Source organism: Thamnophis sirtalis, unplaced genomic scaffold, assembly GCF_051295495.1.
Source record: "Thamnophis sirtalis isolate CommonGarterSnake01/CBP01778 unplaced genomic scaffold, rThaSir2_p1.2 scaffold_1, whole genome shotgun sequence".
NCBI lineage: Eukaryota > Metazoa > Chordata > Lepidosauria > Squamata > Natricidae > Thamnophis > Thamnophis sirtalis.
Window position 1 is genome coordinate 151,415,250 of NW_028261381.1, and position 21,109 is coordinate 151,436,358.

The 21,109-nt window shown below is 40.9% G+C and overlaps 1 protein-coding gene across 4 annotated transcripts in view; it reads right to left on the bottom strand.

Annotated features, from left to right (window-relative positions):
• The window catches only part of KIAA0586 (KIAA0586 ortholog), a 74,431-nt gene that overhangs the window by 24,977 nt on the left and 28,345 nt on the right, over positions 1-21,109 (bottom strand). For all 4 annotated transcript variants that reach the window (XM_087727831.1, XM_087727826.1, XM_087727821.1 and 1 more), the window contains exons 22-30: positions 20,062-20,255; positions 18,707-18,825; positions 16,675-16,865; positions 14,512-14,653; positions 10,548-10,767; positions 7,268-7,509; positions 6,529-6,605; positions 4,617-4,751; positions 3,623-3,794 (exon numbers count right to left, since the gene is read on the bottom strand). In XM_087727831.1, coding sequence (XP_087583957.1) covers positions 3,623-3,794; positions 4,617-4,751; positions 6,529-6,605; positions 7,268-7,509; positions 10,548-10,767; positions 14,512-14,653; positions 16,675-16,865; positions 18,707-18,825; positions 20,062-20,255 — 1,492 coding nt within the window. The remainder of the gene's footprint in view (positions 1-3,622; positions 3,795-4,616; positions 4,752-6,528; positions 6,606-7,267; positions 7,510-10,547; positions 10,768-14,511; positions 14,654-16,674; positions 16,866-18,706; positions 18,826-20,061; positions 20,256-21,109) is intronic.

Genomic DNA, 21,109 nt, shown 5'->3' on the forward strand with positions numbered 1-21,109 from the left:
CAACAGACAGAAAATGTTTTGAAACTGAAACTCCTAAACTAGTCCATGTTGGCATAAACAAAGTTTAGTCATAAATCTCTTAATATCACCTTTTAAAAATACTTTATTGGCAGAAGGCATAATGAAAGTTTTCATAAAGAGTTGCATCACACAAAATGGGGGCAATTTCAAGCCTAAATTATACATTATACCTCAATTATTGCAATGACACAACAGTACATACTGGGAAATTACTTTTTCTTCCTACAATTGTTCTACTTTCAATCTTATTTCTTTCACTGTTTTCTTTTTTTTCCAAACCATATTTCACCAGGCCAACTCCTGATGCTAAAAAAATACAGGTATGCCCCATATTTAAAACATCTCATCATCCTTACAGTCTTCATTAATTCTCTCGATCTATCATCATAAATTATGCTGTCAGAATTACATTCATTTCTATGACCATCTATAGCCATGAATAAATGTATATTTAAAACATGTATTCAACACAGAAATTTCCTAAAGAAATACATATCAAAGAATCCCATTGTCATTCACTGAGTTTCCACATGACCCCAATCACTTTTACTATAGCCTCATCTTGGTCCTACCTATTTATTTATGTTATTGATAGAAATAATGTTTCTTGGCCATGAAGGTTCTTTCTCCTGAAGCGCCCAGCCCAGAGTAATGACTCCTGCTTAGCCTGTCTTTTGCTGTTATGAGCGAGTCACCCTGGGATCCAGCGCACCATGCAAAAGGAGAGGTCCTTCTCCCCAAGTCTGGGCATGTTTGGCAGCTTGCCAGCTCAGATATGAATAAAATCCTCAAGCTCGGAATGGTTGGGGTGTGTGTGTGTGTGTTGTGTGTGTATGTATGTAAAACAATGACTCTTGACAGAGCTGGGATTCACTCACCTTCCCTACCAGTACGCAAATGTGAGCGCACGCATCTCATCTGCACATGTGCACCGTTGTCTGTGCATGTGCACTGTTCGTGCATTATGTTGGGCAGGTGGGCAAAGCTTCCCGCAGCTGCCACTATCGGTTCGCCTGAACTGGAGAGAACCAGCTGAACACCACCTCTGACTCTTGCCTAGACCACCTTTCATGGGGGTCAGGCGGCAGCACTGTAAAACGTGGTGAGGAAGCCTTTGAAGAAGGAGGGAAGGCTGGAGAGAATTTTCACCTTCAGTTGGGCCAGCTTTGGAAACAAGAGCGGAAAGCCTAGGTTTGTGGTGAGTGGGGTTTGCTCCCTGTTTACATACAGTAGCGTGCACTGCCAATCTTGATGGGGGTGTAGTTTTCCCCATGGTAGTTCCATGATTAAAGTATTATTTTCTGCTTTTTTCGTCTAGTGTTAATTCCTGTTTATCTTATTCCTCTCTCACTAGTATTTTGGATTTTAGTTTGGTCTAGGAATGCTCACTTTCCCTGTTGAAAATATGGTTGAGTCTGCCCATCTCAGCCATCAACAGACACAATCCATTTTTACATGCAGTATTCACAGGACAGGATAAGCTTAAAGTCCTCACTTAATAACTATGCAGTCGTCACCTAATAACTGCACAAAACCTGCCAGAAGTGCTGTTGCTCATTGTTTCAAATATATTAAACAGGTAGTCCTCATTTAGCTACAAGTGGACCAGAAACTTTGTCATTCAGTGAAGTTGTCACTAAGTGAAACCACATCTTTGCTCATGATCTTATCTCAGCTTTCCTTTGCTTTATAGACCTGTGAAGGTCATAAATCTGAGAATTGGTCTAAAATTACTTTTTCATCAATGCCAAAACTGCTTACAGTCACTAAATGAGGTAATTGATAAATAAGGACTACCTGGAATTCACACTAAGCTGAGTTTTTATATTAAAATATTAACCACAGAAAATATTGATCTTTACAAAATGTCAGAATTACCATTACTTAATACCAGGATATGTGGTGGTTCAGTAGATAAGATGCTGAGCTGGTCGATCAGAAGGATCGGCAATTCAGCGATTCGAATCCCCAGTGCTGTGTAATGGAGTGAGCTCCCGTTACTTGTCCTAGCTTCTGCCAACCTAGTAGTTTGAAAGCATGTAAAAATGCAAGTAGAAAAGTAGGAACCACCTTTGGTGGGAAGGTTCCATGCACTTTCGGCATTTAGTCATGCTGGCCACTGACTATGGAGTTGTCTTCGGACAGCACTGGCTCTTTGGCTTTGGAATGGAGATGAACACCGCTCCCTAGAGTCGGAAATGACTAGCACATATGTGCGAGGGGCCCTTTACCTTTAATACCAGGAATCAGTTAACATGCTTTTTATTTCCAAGTATCTAAGCTCAATGTTTATTTTAAAAAAGCTCATTTAATGTTTTTAATTTGTGCAAAGTCAGATTCTGAAAATATGTAATCTTTATAACCAGATGGCTTCATATGCTGTTTAACTGTTAATAATTCTGAATTATAATGCAAGCAATAAGCTTGAAATAAAATATGGACACTTAACCTAAATTGTTGGTGGAATGATATATAACCACGCTCTACACTATTCTTTTTTTTACAGAATTATCATAAAAACTTGCTACTATTCAAGAGTTTTACACACACACACACACACACACACACACACACACACACAGAAAAATGTATTCTGGGCTAAGTGTGTTATTTTAACTGTATTCTCTTTGGCTGTTTTAAATCAAGAACTCTTGAAGCAAGAAAATACTTTTAGTTCAAGTGTTTGCTTCTGAAAATATTAAAATGTAAACATGTAATGTCAATATTGGGAAGTGCCTATTACAGAATTGGGCCTTTCATGATGCTATAGCTCGAAGGTCAAGTCAAAGGTTTTACTCACCTTATTACCTTACAGCCAAGGATGGGACCTGATGCTTTCTAAGGGTTCTCCCCACTGCGCTATGTCCTTTGCCTAAGCTCTTGCTTGATTGGCAACAGAAATTCAGGATTTAAACCATATCGTAAGAAATATACTGCGATAGTTGCTCCAATTTCCAATGAGTAATGTGTGCCAGTCTGAAGATGCACTTTCTGTTTTGCTTTCTAAAAGCCAGCAAATCTTAGCTAAATTTAGCCAGACTTTTTAAAAGTCTTTAATCTATATAATCCCTACATAAGTTAGATATTAGTTAGCACACCTTATGGAATTAGTTTTTACTTATCTCCCAACATGTAGAATTAAGAAGTGACCCTTCCAGATCAGTGGTAGGTTCCGGATTCCATTGCAACTGGTACCGTGCAACAGGGTCTGGGGTCCACCACATGAACGCATGCAGTGCGAGTGCAATGCGTGCATGCATCCTTACCTCTTGGGACGCCTCTAAGAACCTCCATGACACTTCAGCTGCTCGGTGGAACATCGCGCAGGAGCCGTGCGCTCCATGCGCGGAAGCACTGAAGAGCTCAAATACAGGTAAGGAGCTCGGGCGGGCGGGCAGGCAGGTGGGCTCTCCGGAGCACCGTACCAGAATGGTACCCAGTGCTCCAGGCAGGCACCGGTACACCCGTATTGCCTGCAATGCACCACTGTTCCAGATGTTTTAAACCCATGGTTTTATGTTGCAAATTGGTAATCAGAAACTTTTTCAAGTTATACTATGATCTGTTTGAATACTTCATAATAATTCAAATAAACTAATACCTGCAACATTGTCACATTGTCCTGATGATGGCATCTGTTGAGTTAATTCTTTAGAAATGTGGCTGGTAGTCTGGCCCATGTAAACAGAGTGTCCCATCAGGATACTTTCAGCAGCTTTTGTTAGCCTTGGTCTTTGACCCTCACTAAGTTCCCCAGCACTGTTGTCAGAATCCTAAAGAGAAAGAGACAGAGAGTTGCACATCTACTCCATTTTGAAGTGGCTCCCATTTGTGAAAGTGGGCAGAGGTAACACTTAAGTGGAATCAAGGAAAGGAAGGGGGAGGAAAATTCAAATGCAGAGGGAAGGAGGGGGTCAGCTTTCCTTTATTTATTAAAAAGAGCTTTGAATTGGAGGGAGGAGAAAAGCATCAATTTACCTTTATCTCCTTTCTTTTCTTTTTATAAAAAGGAATCTGTCTTAAGAGACACAAGAGACTTTTCTGTAACCAGGTGCTTATACAACACTGTATGGCAAAGTTGCTATTGTTTACAAAAAGATAGAGACTTCTCCAGCTACTCACAAGCATGCACAGAGCTCTTTTTAATAATAATAATTTGACTCATTATCACCATTAATTACTACTATTAGCAGTAGTAGTTTGATTCATTACCACAGTTGGGTCATGAAATAACTTGTGTTCCAAACAGGGAAACAACTGCTGTCAGTAAAAACATTACAATATTTATAGAAAAAATAATGAAGTAGAGGGAGACAACATTGGTGATTGGAAATGAAAAAAGATACGGGTTTGTCAGTATTCAAAGAGGCATCTTCTACTCATCAGCCATCGCTATGATCCCACATTCAATGATTTTTAAGAACACAAATATTAGCTACCAAAGAGCAAAAATATTAACAAAACTTCACATTTGCTTTATGTGACTTCAGCTCCACTACCAATGAGTCTCCATATGTCGCCTTCAAATGTCTCCTTCAAAAAAAAAAAAAAAACTTGCCCATTTCTATTACAACAGATTTAGAAATAAATGGTACCTCTGAGTGGCAAATCTCTTCAGGCAAAGTAAGTGGAGCTTGATTCAGTTTTGAAAAGAGAGAAAGGACTTGATCTCGATGGGGTCCTCGGTGGGGTCTCCGTATCACTTGTCCCTCACTGGGAGGATCATAATCCTAAAAAACACAATAATTATTTTTCCCCCTAGCTATTCATAATAAACTGCATTCCTGACATTCTGGGTTCTCAAAATGAAATAGCATCTTAAAAATAATAGGAGCATTAAAACACTTATCAGAAAAAGCACTGAAGCCTTATTATAGTATCAATATACACATACTGTATGTACATAAATGTATATGTATACATTGTAGTTGGGCTGTGTCCATGTTGAATAAAATAAATAACTAATAAACATGCCATTCTTGAAAAACCATCCCCAATCTTCTACCAGCCAGATATATTGGCATTGCAATTCCCAGAATTCTCAGTTTGCAAAATCAACAGCTAAGAGTTGTAATTTCAGTTAATTAGAAATATCTGATTGGGGACCATTACTCAATCTTTCCCATCCTTTGAGTAGGGAAAAATCCTACTAATTAAATCTGGATTTTGTAATGCATACACATTACTGGTCCTATCACTGAGATAAATTTACTCATTTGTCCTATACCTAGAAATGACTACAAACTATATGGACTAACCTGGATGGTGCCCAAAAAGTATATAGGTATTCCTTGAGTTATGACAAACAATTGGGACTAGAATTTCCATCACTAAGCAATGCGGTCATAATGTGCAATGCCACGAGACTATACCACTTAGCAATAATAATCCCTGCAGTTCCCATTGCTGTCATTAGGCAAGGACCGAGGACTGTTAAGTAAACACCTCCTTGCAACTTCCTGTGGGCTTCCCATAACTAAAGTCAATGGGGAAACCAGCAGGAAGTTTCAAGTCCCAAATGGCTAACAAGTAGGCTGGGTGGCAGGTAAGTAGCTGCTGCCAGGTGAGAGAGGGTACACAAGTGACCATGAGTGGCAGGGAAGGTGTGGGAAGAGGCACAGCAGAAGCTCAGTGGGATTTGGGTGGCTGTTGCCAGATGGGAGAGGGTATATAAGAGGCAGGGAGGTGTAGTGCAAGCGCAGCAAACCTTAGGAAGGTGCACAGATGGGGGAGACTTACCCAAGTTTCCCTATTGATGTTGCTTGTGGGAAGCTGGGAGGAGGATCACAAATTGACATTATGTGACTGTGGGATGCTGCAACTGTTGTAATGGCAAGCTGGTTGCTAAATGCCCTGATTACAATTGCATGATCGCAGATTGCTGGGAGAGCTGGTATTTTGAAGACTAGTTATTAACCACTACTTGTTCAATGCCATCAAGAGTCTGAATGGTCACAGAACAAGTGGTTCTTAACCAAGGATTACCTCTATGGCATCAACCTTATTCTAATGTTGGGCCAGTTTTCTAAAGATCACAGCTTCCTAGACAATATTGGAATTACTATTCAAACGAAGTGCACAGCAAGGTCAATTTCTATCCTACATTTTCGAAAGAACTGGGGGAAGAGATGACAAAAATAGAGAAAAGTTGAAATGTTGGATGCAGAGTCTGTAACTTACTGTGTCAGCACCTCTTTACTGTTGTAAATGAAGTACTGCTTTCAACTTAAGAAGCATATCATTGATTTGGGCTTCCCCGAGAATTTGCTCCTAGCCCATCAGCTTGGATTTAAAAATGGACATTTACTCTGTATGAAAGCAAACTAGTTACCATTTTGGCCAGCTAGGATGAAAGTATCATCATGTTTCTATTTTATAAGCCAATCTCCTATTCTATGCTTACTGTTTACCCAAAATTGACATTTCTTGAAACAGTTTAAATGCATACTCCATTAAGCTACAGCATCATATTTGTTTCAGTTTTTAGTTTTTAAATGATTTTATTACCATCTCATGGGCATCGTGAAGGGTGCTGGCCAAACTATCGCTGAGGTTTGGAAAAGACAGTCCACCTTCTGCCAAAGCTATAAAGATGAGAAACGCACAATTATGAAATGAACACTTAGATTGCAGCTGGATTTTAGTCTGCAAATATATCTGCAAAACAGATTTTCGAAATGGGTAGGAAAATCCTCCCTTTAGATTAGGCTCAAATTTTATTTTTGCCAAAGTCTACAGCAATCACTCTTCCACTGGTTTAGCATCTTCTCTCTTCCCCTTTAATCTGAAAGGGTTTCTTCCTTTTCCTTCCAGATTGGTAGGACTCATAAATGTGATTGCGCCAGAGTATCATGTCCAATCTTGTTACAAAATACCCATGAGGGAGACAAAAGCAATTACTTCATTCCAAACCCCAAAACTGTGGGATGGAAGAGAGAATGCCTCATGTTGCAAAAGCATTTTCCAGAGCTGTGGTATTTTTATTGTGTTACACAATATTCTCAACCCTTGCTATCTGGAGTAACACATCAAGAATTATATCAAAGCAGTCTTCTTAAATATGTAAAACCTCTCATTGTGTTCTCCAGAAAAATAAAACCAGGAAAAACATTCTAAATCTCTTACAAACCTACCATTGGAATTGCGTTACTATAGGACGTAAGTCTGGACTTGATTCCCTTGGATCTGGAGTTCTTAAAAAAAATAAAACGCTACAGGAATGATAGAAGGTCAAGAAAAACATCACCTTTTGCAGCTAGCAGTTGACCATAGCTGTACAGAATTTCTCCTTCAGAAATGGGCCTGTCCGGAGCCTCAGTTTCTGTAGTGGTTGGACTGCTTTCTTCCGAAGGGTCAGAACTAGATGTTTCCACAGAAGGTGATGGAGCTCTAGGTTCTGCAGGAAGTGGACTGTGGGTCTTAGGTAACTCAGGAGAGGTTGGCAGTACCAAAATCTCTGGCTCTTCATGCTTACCCACGGACATTATACTAAAAATGACCAAAGAAAACCCTTATAAATAATAGATGACATGTATTTTTTAGCATTTCTTTAAAATAATTCTCATATTTTTGACATATAGTTTTAGCACATATTTGCTAGCATTTCTTGAAAATGCTGCTTCACTATCCTACCAGCAGATAAGGGTCAAATCACAATTATCATGGACAGAATACAATACATACAAAAAGCCAAAGAATTACTGGAGGACAAATAAGTCTACATCCTAGAAAATACCAACCCAATACAGAAACTAGACAACCTGTTCAAGAGCATCCTTAATCCTTAACTAAGAAAGATCAAATCACAAAAGAAGAACAATGGCAGGTGAAAAGCTGTGGATCCATCTTCCTACACTTCCATTAATGACAACATACCTCTTTGTTCTCTTGTATCATTAGCAGGGCTCCCAGCATTCAATATAGCCAAATAATTTATTTAAAAAGCTTAAATGTTGCATAGAGCAGGGGTCCCCAATCCCCGGGTCGCAGCCCATGCACACAGCTTGATTTGCACAAGTGGCAGGCCAGCACATATGCACACGCAGCTCAACTTGCACAAATTGAACTGCACGTGTATGTACGTGCGTGCCGGCCCTGCACTCGCACAAGTTGAATTGCGCATGCAGGTGTGCGCTAGCCAATCGCTTGCATGGCCCAGTTCCCTTCTCTCCGCGCCCCCGGGCCGCCAAGCTGCAAAGTTTGGGGATCACTGTCCTACAGTGGACTAGAAATCAAAAATGAAATTGTGGTTTCTTTCAAAGCCCCTGCACTTTTTTATAAAAAGCGAAAGAATCCATGGCAGTGGTACTATACTACTCACCTGATCTAGCCAAATACACTAGACCAAAATGTCCAGAATCATGGACCGCACCAATCTCTGCTACTACCTTTCAGTTTGATGGACAAATATACCAACAAACCAGAACTCATAGCAGAGACTCTAATGCAGTATGTATAAACTATGGCCCTCCCATAAACTATGACCCTCCCATAAAACCAAAATTGTGGATCTGGTATGTACCATGTTTTCCCGAAAATAAGACAAGGTCTTGTTTTCTTTTGACCCCCCCCCCCTACCCCCAATAAGCACTTGGCCTTATTTTCGGGAAGGTCTTATTATTTTTGAGGTGCAGGAGGTGGCGAGCGTAGTCACCTCATGGCTGCTGCTGTGTTGTAATATTTTCGGAGGATGGCTTATTTTCAGGGAAACAGGGTACACAACAGCTTCATCACCTTTGCCATAATAACAAAGGAACAATTGGACAAAACACATTAATTAATGACATCTCCAGAAGAATAAAATTCAGAAGGGAAGAAGAATATCCTTCCTGAATATCCTGATCAGCAGGAGGAAACAACGGCAAATTAGAAAGACAAGTCTATTGAAAAACAACCCACACTAACCATATGTTCCATTACCAAAGTAACAAGTCAATCTCCCATAAGAACATTATCAAATGAATGCAAACACACTATAGCTACCTAAAGCATCAGAAAAGATAAACAGATTGCCTATACATTATCTCCTAACAAAATGGATTCCCATGCAACTTTATCAAAAGGTACCTGATCACTCAACACACTACAGCACAACCAACCATAAGCTATGAATGACAACATTGCCATCGATCAAGATATCTCAGAAACAGCTAACAGATTATTACAAGCACGCTGCATCAACCACAGGACACAAACTGAACAAACCTCTCCAAAACATGTTCAGTAAACCAAAAGACCAAGGAATCCAGAAAGAAAAAACAGGAATCCTTTACAGCACTGCAGTGTAAGGACTGTCATAGCCACCATGTAGATCAGACAGGCAGAAGACTAGCAGAGGGCTCCTATGAAAACCAACCAGCAGTCAGAAGACCCAATGAAAAATTCTTAATCTTCCAAAACATGGGAAGACTCAATCAGTTTCAACTGGAAAACTGTGAGCATCCTAGACCAAGCTAAATCCAAAAAAACCCTACAGAATTCCTGGAAGCTTGGCATTTAGACAAATTAGCCATCAATAGAAACATAGGGATAAAACAACTTTACGCACCAATCAAGAGACAATTAAAAAAAACAGTTAAGGAAACAAAAAGACTAGAACATAATCTCTCCGGCAATCAACATCCAGATAAGTAAGGATTATTATGAGACAAGCAGACAACAATATTCTAATCAAGGAGAAAAGAACAGCTCCAAAAACACTGGCAGGGAAAGCAATAGTATATAATGTGGGGGGAGCAAACCCCACATTCACCTACATTGAAGATATTACCTAGTAGGATAATGAAACATCTGCAAACAAACAATAACTCAGGGAGCACCAAGAGCTTCACAATTAAACCCTGAGCTATATACAGGTAGTCCTTGGCTTACGACCACAATGCCAGTTTTTTTCTTGCCACAGTTGTTAAGTAAATCACTGCAGTTGGTAAGCTAGTAACACAGTTGTTAAATGAATCTGGCTTCCATATTGACTTTGCTTGTCAGAAGGTCGCCAAAGAGGATCACGTGACCTTGAGACACTGCAACGGTCACAAGTATGAACCAGTTGCCAAGCGTCTGAATTTTGATCATGTGATCATGAGGCTGCTACAAAGGTCATGTGAAAAGTGCCATAAGTCACTTTTTTCAGTGCCGTTCAGTAACTTCAAACAGTCACTAAATGAACTGTTGCACGTCAAGGACTACCTGTATATTCTCTTCCATTGGATTTCTTTAAAAACCATTGCTAGTTTGTTGAAGAGAATAACCCAGGGCCTGCTATTCTTTAAAATTCATTATATCTTTTGGGGTTATAGCATTGGAGTAAATGCAGCACAGAGATGAGCATGCTATAATATGACGCAAGGCTTAATATATTCCAAAATATTTTTTTAAAAGCCTCTTTGTATTCCACCTGGCCAAGTAGAAATGCCAGAAAGACAATTTCAACTTGGCATAAAAACTAATTTTGTATTACTTTTCTTTTGGCTGTATCTTATTCTTGCAGTTGAAGGCTGCAAGAGTCATTAAAGTTGTGGAGGACTCACATAGCTGTTGGATTATAATCTTCTTCGCTCTGTGGACTTGGCTTCTCTTCTTCCAAAGGAAGTTCTGTATTGCCCCATGCATTGGGAGGGGTTTGTCCTTTCATCACTCCTGGGTCCAGGGTACGGACTGATACAGGAGGGCTTGGTGAGGCTACTAGGGGTGTTGCTGTAGGGGTAACCACAGGTGTATGAACCGGACTGGTAACTACTGCCTCAGACCCTGCATGTATTGGGGGAGAAAAAGAGAGAGGGAATACAAGGTCAAATTATATTATTATCTATTTTTTAATGCAGAGAGAATAATCTAGCCCTATAGCCAGGAGCCATTCTTTCAGTAAATCCGAATCTGACTGAACACAATTAAGAGCCTTTATTAGGACTTATCTAGTGGCGATTCGGGCGGCTAAATGTACGCATTTCTCCGCTCTCATTGCGTCATCAGAATCACGCCCGGCCGCCCTGTTTAGGATAACCCGCTCCCTCCTGAAAGGGAGGGATGCGGGTGAACCCTTGCAGGGAAGAGCCGAGGAATTTGTTCAATTTCTGTCGGACAAAGTCGCTCAGATTCGGACGGACCTGGACTCCACTTGGACAGTACCTGCAGAGATGCCAAGAGTGGGCCTTGATCAGATTTCTTGGAGCGAGTTCCAGCTTGTTACTCCTGAGGAAGTGGACAAGGCCATGGGAGCTGTAAGTACCTCCACCTGTTTACTGGACCCGTGTCCCTCCTGGCTGGTTTCGACCAGCAGGGAGGTCACACGAGGCTGGCTCCAGAGGATTGTTAATACCTCTCTACAGGAGGGATCTTTCCCGCTGCCCCTAAAGGACGCGGTGGTAAGACCCCTCCTTAAGAAGCCTTCTCTGGATCCAGCTATTCTTAACAACTACCGTCCAGTCTCCAACCTCCCTTTTGTAGGGAAGGTTGTTGAGAACGTGGTGGCCTTTCAGCTCCGACGGACCTTGGATGAAGCTGATTATCTAGAACCCTTTCAGTCGGGTTTCAGGCCTGGTTACTCCACCGAAACTGCTTTGGTCGCGCTGACCAATGATCTCTGGCGGGCCAGGGATAGAGGACATTCCTCTATCCTGGTGCTTCTTGACCTCTCAGCGGCCTTTGATACCGTCGACCATGGTATCCTTCTGCGACGACTGGGAGAGGTGGGAGTGGGAGGCACCGTGTTACGGTGGTTCTCCTCTTACCTCTCAGATAGGTCGCAGTCAGTGTTGGTTGGAGGACAGAAGTCGACCCCTAGGCCCCTAAAATATGGGGTGCCTCAGGGCTCGGTCCTGTCCCCCGTCCTATTTAACATCTACATGAAGCTGCTGGGTGAGATCATTTGTCGGCACGGGATCAAATATCATCAATATGCGGACGATACCCAGTTGTATCTGTCCGCCCCGTGCCAATTCAGCGAAGCGGTAGAAGTGATGTGCCAGTGCCTGGAGGCTGTTAGGGTCTGGATGGAAGTAAACAAGCTGGCACTCAATCCAGACAAGGCCGAGTGGCTATTGATGTTGCCCCCCCAAGAACGGACCAGATATTCCATCTCTTAGCCTGGGGGGCGAAACCCTTCGCACCTCAGAGAAGGTCCGCAACTTGGGTGTCCTCCTGGATCCTCAGCTGACATTAGAATACCATCTGTCAGCTGTGACCGGGGGGCTTTTGCCCAGGTTCGCCTGGTGCACCAGTTGCGGCCCTACCTGGACCGGGAGGCACTTCAAATGGTCACTCATGCTCTCGTCACCTCTAGGCTTGATTACTGTAATGCGCTTTACTTGGGGCTGCCCCTGAAGAGTGTTTGGAGACTACAATTGCTCCAGAATGTGGCCGCGCGAGCGATATCGGGTGTACCTAGGTACACCCATGTTACACCTATCCTCCGCAAGCTGCACTGGCTTCCCATCGGTCTCCGAACGCGCTTCAAGGTGCTGGCCATTACCTTTAAAGCCCTACATGGCTTAGGACCTGGATACCTACGGGACCGCCTCCTGCCACATACCTCCCAACGACCTATAAGATCTCAGAGATTGGGCCTCCTTCAGGTACCCTCGACCGGGCAATGCCGGTTGACGACTACTCGGGGGAGGTCTTTTTCTGTAGCTGCCCCAGCCCTGTGGAATGATCTACCCGCAGAGACCCAGACCCTTCCCACTCTCTCGGCCTTCCGTAAAGCCACTAAAACCTGGCTGTTCCGGCAGGCCTGGGGCTGTTGACTCCAAAATATGGTCCAGCCCCACTTGGAATGGAGTGCATGGTGTGTTTTTTAAATCTATCTTTTTTTTTCCTTCTCTTCTTTTTGGTTTATTTGTATTGTTAGCCGCCCGGAGTCCTACGGGATTGGGCAGCATATAAATGTTATTAAACTTTAATCTTTCTCTGAAAATTCCTTCGGATTATAATTATTTGCATTAAAATTATAGTAATCCTAAACTTTTCACAGAGAGGATCTATCAGGTGGATGTAGAAGGAAACAAAGAGGATGGGAAACTTAAGGAAACTTAGCATCAAATTCAAGCCTCAATTTCTTCCATTTGATTATCAAAAAAGAAAAGGGTTTGTTAACTTCTATATAACTATCAGACGTCTGCCCACATAAACTGCAGTTTTTCATACCCACTATAACGTGTCTCAGCTTTTACATGAAGGAGCTGGGATGCAAACAGGAACTCTGAGAGAAATGCTGCTCCTATTGCTACTGAAACTCTGGGCAGCACACAAGCAAAGTTCATTTTCCTAGTGTCCTAAGTGACAGGAAAGGAATCCATGGAGTTAGCCCATGCTGCTGGAGCCCTCTTCCTTTTTCAAATCAACCATAGTTCCTATGCAAAACTCCCGGATGATGGGTGGGCATCTAGGAAATTGCAGATGGGGCCAAAAATTATTTAAGTTCAGTTCTCACAAATATACTGTATGATATAATGTGAATTGGCACAGAAGAAAACTGGATGAAAACGAAACACCTTTTGCCAACTTTGGTTGATATTGAGTATGGTCAGTCCTGGATGCTTACTACAGTTGTTAGTGCACAGATAATGTGTGACTACTATAGTACCCTTTAAGTAAAGGTACAATTATGTTTGGCCTGAAAGTTACAGCTGTAGCAACCAGGTGGCATATTTCTACTTGTGCATCCAACCATTTAAATATGAGCCAGCAGTGTGCAGCAGCTGCCAAAAAAGCCAACACAGTTCTAGGCTGCATAAACAGAGGGATAAAATCAAGATCACATGAAGTGTTAATGCTACTTTATAATGCTTTGGTAAGGCCACACTTGGAATACTGCATCCAGCTTTGGTGTATGCAGTACGCCACGATGTAAAAAAGATGTGGAGATTCTAGAAAGAGTGCAGAGAAGAGCAACAAAGATGATTAGCAGACTGGAAGCTAAAACATATGAAGAATGGTTGCAGTAATTGGGTATGCCTAGTTTAATGTAAAGAAGAACTAGGGGAGACATGATAGTGTTCCAATATCTCAGGAGTTGCCACAAAGAAGAAGGAGACAAACTATTCTCCAAAGCACCTAAGAGTAGAACAAGGAGCAATGGGTGGAAACTAATCAAGGAGAGAAGCAACTTGGAACTGAGGAGAAATTTCCTGACAGTTAGCACAATTAATCAGTGGAACAGCTTGCCTCCAGAAGTTGTGATGCTCCAACACTGGAAGTTTTAAAGAAGATGTTGGCTAGTCATTTGTCTCAAGTGGCATATGGTTTCCTGCCTAGGCAGGGAGTTGGACTAGAAGACCTTCAAGGTCCTTTCCAACTGTTATTCTATTCTATTCTATTCTATTGTACTTTGTTCCAGAGTACTTTGAGTGATTAAAATCATGCTTTGTGACAAAAACAACATGAAACCTTGCTTATAAGAAAGCTCTTCAAAACAAAAAAAAATCATGCTTCAAAGCAAAGACGGTTACATATAAATCACAATTCCTTTTGTAGTCTGCAAATCTGTATTTTTACCTGTTGCACCCACATCTTCATCCATCTCGTTAACAGACATAGAGGACTCTGGGGTTTTTACAGTAAAGGATTCTTTTACAGGTGGTGGTGACTGAGATGGTGAGGATGCAGGTGTGACCGATGGAGTAGATAAAATGGTTTCCTGAAAAGGAAAAAAAATACACACAAAGGTAATAAAAATACGAAAACTATTGAAACCATCCTCATTGCTACTGCTTTTAACTCATCTCTGCTAAAGCTTTAAATTTTAATTGAAATTTATCTAGCCAATCAATTAATAATCCTCAATTAAATAAGTCTAATGCTTGCTATTCCAAGAAGGGAGAGCTTATTAAAGTACAAATATTTTACTGGTCAATGACAATGTTAATTTAATGCATTTGATTCTTCGGCCTGGATACAAAACCAAATAAGAAATAAGTCTGGATTTGGAGTACAAATATAAAATGTCATATTAAAACAAGCCAAGATCTGCCTTCATATTAAGGCTTAATTCTGGAATTCTATATGCCCAGAATAAGAAGATTAAACCAATCTTTCTTTGCTGTCTGACCAAAAGAATATACAAAGCCACTGATCTTCTCAAAGCCCTATGGAGAAATGGCCACTGATTCAGCTGCTTCTCAGTGGCCCTTGTAGTGCTGTGGTCCTGGATATTATTTCTGTACATCTTGCTAGTCTCACTGTGCTGTGCCATAAGGCAGTATTCTATCTTCTGTGCTATTTATTATCTTTATGAAACTGCTTGAGATGGTTATCCAAGATTTTGGGGGCAGGTATCACCAAGTGGCAGATGACCTTAAATTCTACTAGGTAATATATGAATCAGGAGAAACTGTGCATGTCCTGAAGCAGTGACTGTGTGAGGTGGATGAAGACTACTACATTGAGACTAAATCCCAAGAAGGCAAAGATTTTATGGGTTTGAGAACTGGGAAATGTATATCCTTCAGAAAGAACAGATACCTGGGTCAAGAATGCATCTAGGGACATCCACATTGGAAGCTCAAATGATTTTGTCCATAGTTAGGAATACTTATTGCCAACTCTGGTTGATATTCCGAGTGTGGTCACTCCTTACTATAATTGCTAATGCATAGATAATGTTAAGATTGTTATAATACACTTTAAAAAAGAACAACTATTGTGCTTGGTCTGGAAGGGGTGACATGATAGCAGTATTCCAGTATTTCAGAGGCTGCCACAAAGAGAAGGGAGAACTTATTTTCCAAACCACCTGTAGGCAGGGCAAGAAACAATGGATGGAAACTAATCAAGTAGAGAAGCAACCTGGAACTAAGAAGAAACTTCCTAACAGTGAGGACAATTAACCAGTGGAACAGCTTGCCTTCAGAGGTTGTGGGTGCTTCATCACTGAAGGTTTTTAAGAAGAGACTGGACAGTCATTTGTCTGAAATGGTATAGGAGCTGCTGCTTGAATAGGAGACTGGAGTAGAAGACCTCCAAGGTCCCTTCAAGCTCTATTCTGTTTGGTTGAAGTGACGGCTGATGCAAGATGTGTCAATCAGGTGACTGAATGAGGTATCTGGATACTTCTGTTATTGCCTTGTTGAAGCAACTGCCCTGGCAGCCAATTACAGGTAGTCCCTGACTTACAACCACAGCTGAGCCCCAAATTTCTGTTACTAAGCAAGACAGTTGATAAATGAGTAATTTTGCAGTTAAGTGAATCATTGCAGTTGTTAAGTGAATCTATCTTGCCCCATTGACTTTGCTTGTCAGAAGCTTGCTGTTAAAGTCACAAATGGCGATCACAGGACAGTGCAACTGTCATTGATATGTGCCAGTTGTCAATCACCCAAATTTTAATCACGTGACCATGGGTTGTAAGCTGAAAAATGGTCATAAATCACTTTTTCAGCGGCCTTGTAACTTTAAACTGTCACTAAACTAATGGCTGTAAGTCAAGGACAACCTATAGTTTAAACCACAGGTCTCCAACCTTAGCAACTTTAAGACTTGTGGACTTCAACTCCCAGAATTCCTCAGCTAGCGAAGCCCACAAGTCATAAAGTTGCCAAGGCTGGAGACCCCTGGTTTAAACCATTTAAATAGCAGTCAATAACTTTAAATAATTATTGGCTGCCCAACTCCAAAGGACCTTTATTAATCTCAAACTAAGTACAGAAGAAAACAACTCACCTTCTCTGGCAACTGTGGCGCACTGGAAGAAACGACTGGAGCCAATGCAGCTTTTTCGCTTTCTCTGTTGCCCAGCATTATAGCTATTCTCTCAGCAAGGGCTTCATTGACAAAATGCCTTATCATTTCAGAATCCACTGGGACGCCAGCATCAACAAATAGCTGAAAACCTTTAGTGCCTGCTGCTTCAACTGAAGATCAGAACACAAGCAGAAATTCAACTTTAAAAGTTGTACCTGTACTAGGATCCTTATTCTATTCCTTATTTTCAGTTATTTCTATTCTCTACTATCCCAAAACTGATCCTGAATCAGAGTATTGTTAGGAATGATATGAGATACAATGCAAGGAATGGAATGATATCCCGTTTTCCCCTTATGCCTTTCTGTTTATATGTGGTTTTGTGTTAAATGCTTAATTTGTAGATTTTAGATGATGATCCCATATACACATGTAATATCTCAGTTTACTATCTATCTATATAAATAAATGGCGCTGTGTGTGTGTGTGTGTGTGTGTGTGTGTATGCATGTGTGTGTGTTCCAGCATATCTCTGGAACGCCTCAAGCAATTTCAACCAAACTTGGTACACAGATGACTTACTCTCTAGAAAAAAATATTGTGGGGGTAAGACACTCCTAACACCTCTCGGGGTGTGTGTTCTGTTAAGATACGGCCTGCTGTGCTTTAAAATGGATTCTACTGTACTTTCGTAAAATGGATTCAGTACAGTACAGTGGAATTGCCATGGTAACAGCACTCCACAAGGGGGCTCCCTCTGTTAAGGGAGAAAATCCAACATTAGAAATTATTTTTGGTCTAGACATTTTTCCCCCTTAAAAATAAATACCCGGGCAATGTCAGGTTATCAGCTAGTTTCTTATATATCATAATTAGAGCCAGTTTGATGTAGTGGTTAAGGCATCAACTAGAAACCAGGAAACTGGGTCTGGATGACCTCAGGCCAGTCACGTTCTGTCAGCCCTAGGAAGGAGACAATGGCAAAACAGTTCTGAAAAATGTTGCCACGAAAATAGCAGAGACTTGTCTACGCTATCTCTGAAAATCGGACATGACTGAACGGAACGGAAAAAAATTCAAAATTCACAATAAAGATATACGTACATGATTATTGAAATCAAGGTTTTTATTTTGAAAGAGGAAAAATGCTTATCAATTAGAACTTGAGGAACACTAACTGAAATGTATTATCTTTGTTAAAGTTTTTTCTGAAAGTATTTCTTTAATAATATAGAGTTTATTTCTGGAATTTGCTACCAAGAGACAATAAAGACTGTGGTTAGAAGAGTCTTAAGAAAGAACAAACACATGGAATATATCTGTCAATATATTTTAAACTTCTCTGAGGAACTAGAATGATTGAACTAGTTCTAATGAGTATTGAGTAAGGAAGGGTACTAATAAGAATGTCTTGCTCCCTTTAAAACTTAAATTAAGGTTAATATCTCAAGAATAGATAAGATTCATTAGGGAGAATACATTCTTTGAATAGGGTTATATCTCAGTAGCTGACCACCTGCTTTATGTGAAGAAAATCCAGTTTCAAATTATAGCAGCTCCAGACAAGCCTGGAAGATCTCCTCCTTGACATATGGGAGAATATTGCCAATCAGGGGGAAAAAATAGGAATAAACTTAAGAGTTGAGGTTGATGAAGCACAAACTAGAAAGTGTGTGTGTGTACACAGTGGACACACAAACATTCTTCATTTCCTAAGAGAGAACATGATCTGATAATATAATGCATCAATGTGTTGGGTTGCTTGGAGCATGTTTCTTATTACTATAGAAACAAAAACATGGCAGGGAATGAGATGGAGGCAGCAGCACACACTTAAGAAAACAGCAGAACTAGGTGAATTGAGGAAAAATACAATTTATCAGATTCAGTAAATGCAGGACTATTCACCATACTATATGAATCTTTTTCCTAAATACCTTCTGTAAAAGCTTGCCACCCATTCATTCTTCTTTAATCGGGATAAGACAGCCGTTTGTTTTTTTTTACTTACCAATGTCCGAGGATACTGCTTGGCTCTCTTCACTCTCTGATGAGCTTAAATTGCGAATCACCTCTTTCTGAGATGGATACATTCCACTGATAACTCGTGCCATTACTTCTTGTTCTACCCTGATGGAATAATAATGTTTATATTTTCTCTAACTGCACTGTTCAGCATTCTGAATACGAATAGCTAAGTTAAGTAGTGTTAGTTCATGGGCTTAGGATTTTCTTATATAAATACCGTATTTTTTGGAGTATAAGACACACCTTTTCCCCCCCAAAAAGAGGGTAACAATCTGGATGTGTCTTATACACTCAATACAGCATTTTTGGCCTCCCGAAACCCTGTCCCTTCACAAAAATGGAAATGCAGAGGCTTTGGGAGGCCTGAAAAACACTCCTGGGGGTTGGGGAGAAATGAGTTTCCCCTCCCCAGACCCCAGGAGCACCCTACAAGCCTTCTAAAGGCTATGCATGCCCTTTTGGGGGGCAAATTGGGCCATTTTTTGCTCATTTTGCCCCCCCCCCCGAAATCCCCAGGAGCACCATACAAGCCTCCTAACGGCTAGCCATGCCCTTTTTTGGTAAAACGGGCCCGTTTTCATGAAAAAAAGGACCATTTTTTGGTCGTTGTCCCCCCGGGAACATTTTTTGCATGCCCGTTTTTCACAAAAAATGAGGCGTGCAAAGGGTTTGGGAGCTGCAGAGTGCAAAAATCTTTTTTTTTTAAATTTACCTCTTCAAAATCTTGGTGTGTCTCATACTCCAGTGTATTTTATACTCCAAAAAATACGGAAATTCCTTTTTCTTGCCTTTCAAATTCTTCATTGTCAACCTTTCTGTTTTTATCTACCCCTATCTAACTGCCCCCTTAACACTTCATTTTCTATCAGCACTGCATAAAGTTCTCTCTCAAGTGAGTATCTTCATCCTCTTATTGTCACTGATGATGAAATGTATTCTGAGATATTTGTCTGGCTATGAGAATTGACTACAAGTAATCCTGGACTTACAACCATTTGTTTCATGTCGGTTTAATGTTACTGAAAAAAGTGACCTACATCCAGCCCTTGCACTTAAGATCATCAATGTCCCAGGGGCTTTTGAAAAGCCAAGTGAATGGGGGGAAAGTCAGATTAGCTTAACAGCTGTATGATTCACTTAACAATTAGAGCAAAAAAAAGTTGTAAAATCAAACATGATTTGCAACTGCATCACTGGTCAGTGACAGATGCTCCAGTCCTAACTCTGATTGTAAGTCAAGGATTACCTGTTCACATTATGAAAAACCAAATAAACGCTGCAAAGCATGAATGGGATTGAAACATAATGATCACCATTTCATGGTCATTGAGAACTCACCAGCTAATCAATTTGTTTTCCAAGATCTCTTGTTTTTCTATTATCTGATCAAGAATATCGGCTGAAACCTGGGGTGCTGGAGCCACTGGTGGAAATGGAGGTCCATTATATTTTGGAGAACTGATGTCACCTTGTCTGCTAAAGTGTAGGAATGGTTCAGAGCACTGTGACATCCGGTCATCGTCTCCTTCTTCCTGATGGCAACACAGCCAAACAACATTCAGCATACATTCAGAGTTATCATTGCTTTTGAATTCAATTCATTCTATTGACCACATTAATAGCAACAGCACTTAAGATTTAGGCTCTCTGAGGGGCTTAGTGTCAGGATATTGCCCCTGACAATCTGGGTCCTCATTTTGCCGACATCAGAAGGCTGGAAAGTATCGAACTCCTGGCTGTGGGCAGAGTTAGCCTACAATACCACATTCTAACCACTACGCCACCACGGCTCCTAATAATAGAATGAATATAAAACCCCAGACTGAAAAAACCCAGCAGAGTTTATTCAAATTTTAGACACTCTAGGGCGGGGCTGTCAAACTCCCAGCCCACGGGCCAGATGTGTCACGTGCTGGCCACACCCACAACCGGTTTAGCGAATGGGGGGGGGGAGTCCAGATACACCACATGATGCCGTTGTGACGCCGTGAGTTTGACACCCCTGCTCTAGGGTCAAATTCTGGATGACCAGGACTAGAGTTTGATCTGGGCATATGGAGGCATTACAGTAATCAAGATAGTTTCAAGTTAATATTCATATGGAGAGCTAAAAAGCTTAGAAACTAAAGAGTTGTGTGATTACTTGTTTGTTTTGGTGATATCATACTTTACTGATGTCATGGCACCTCAGTTACCTTTAGGTGAAGCTGCATGCATCATCACAGAAGGTAGCATACAAATTACACTACAAAACAAACAAGTAGTAATGGGGACAAATAAAGTTAAGTCCAATGAAAGAACAAAACCAGCATTAAGATGCATTACAAGGAAAGCATTACACAATTAGAACACAATATTCTTCGCTCAAATATTCTTTTTAACATGA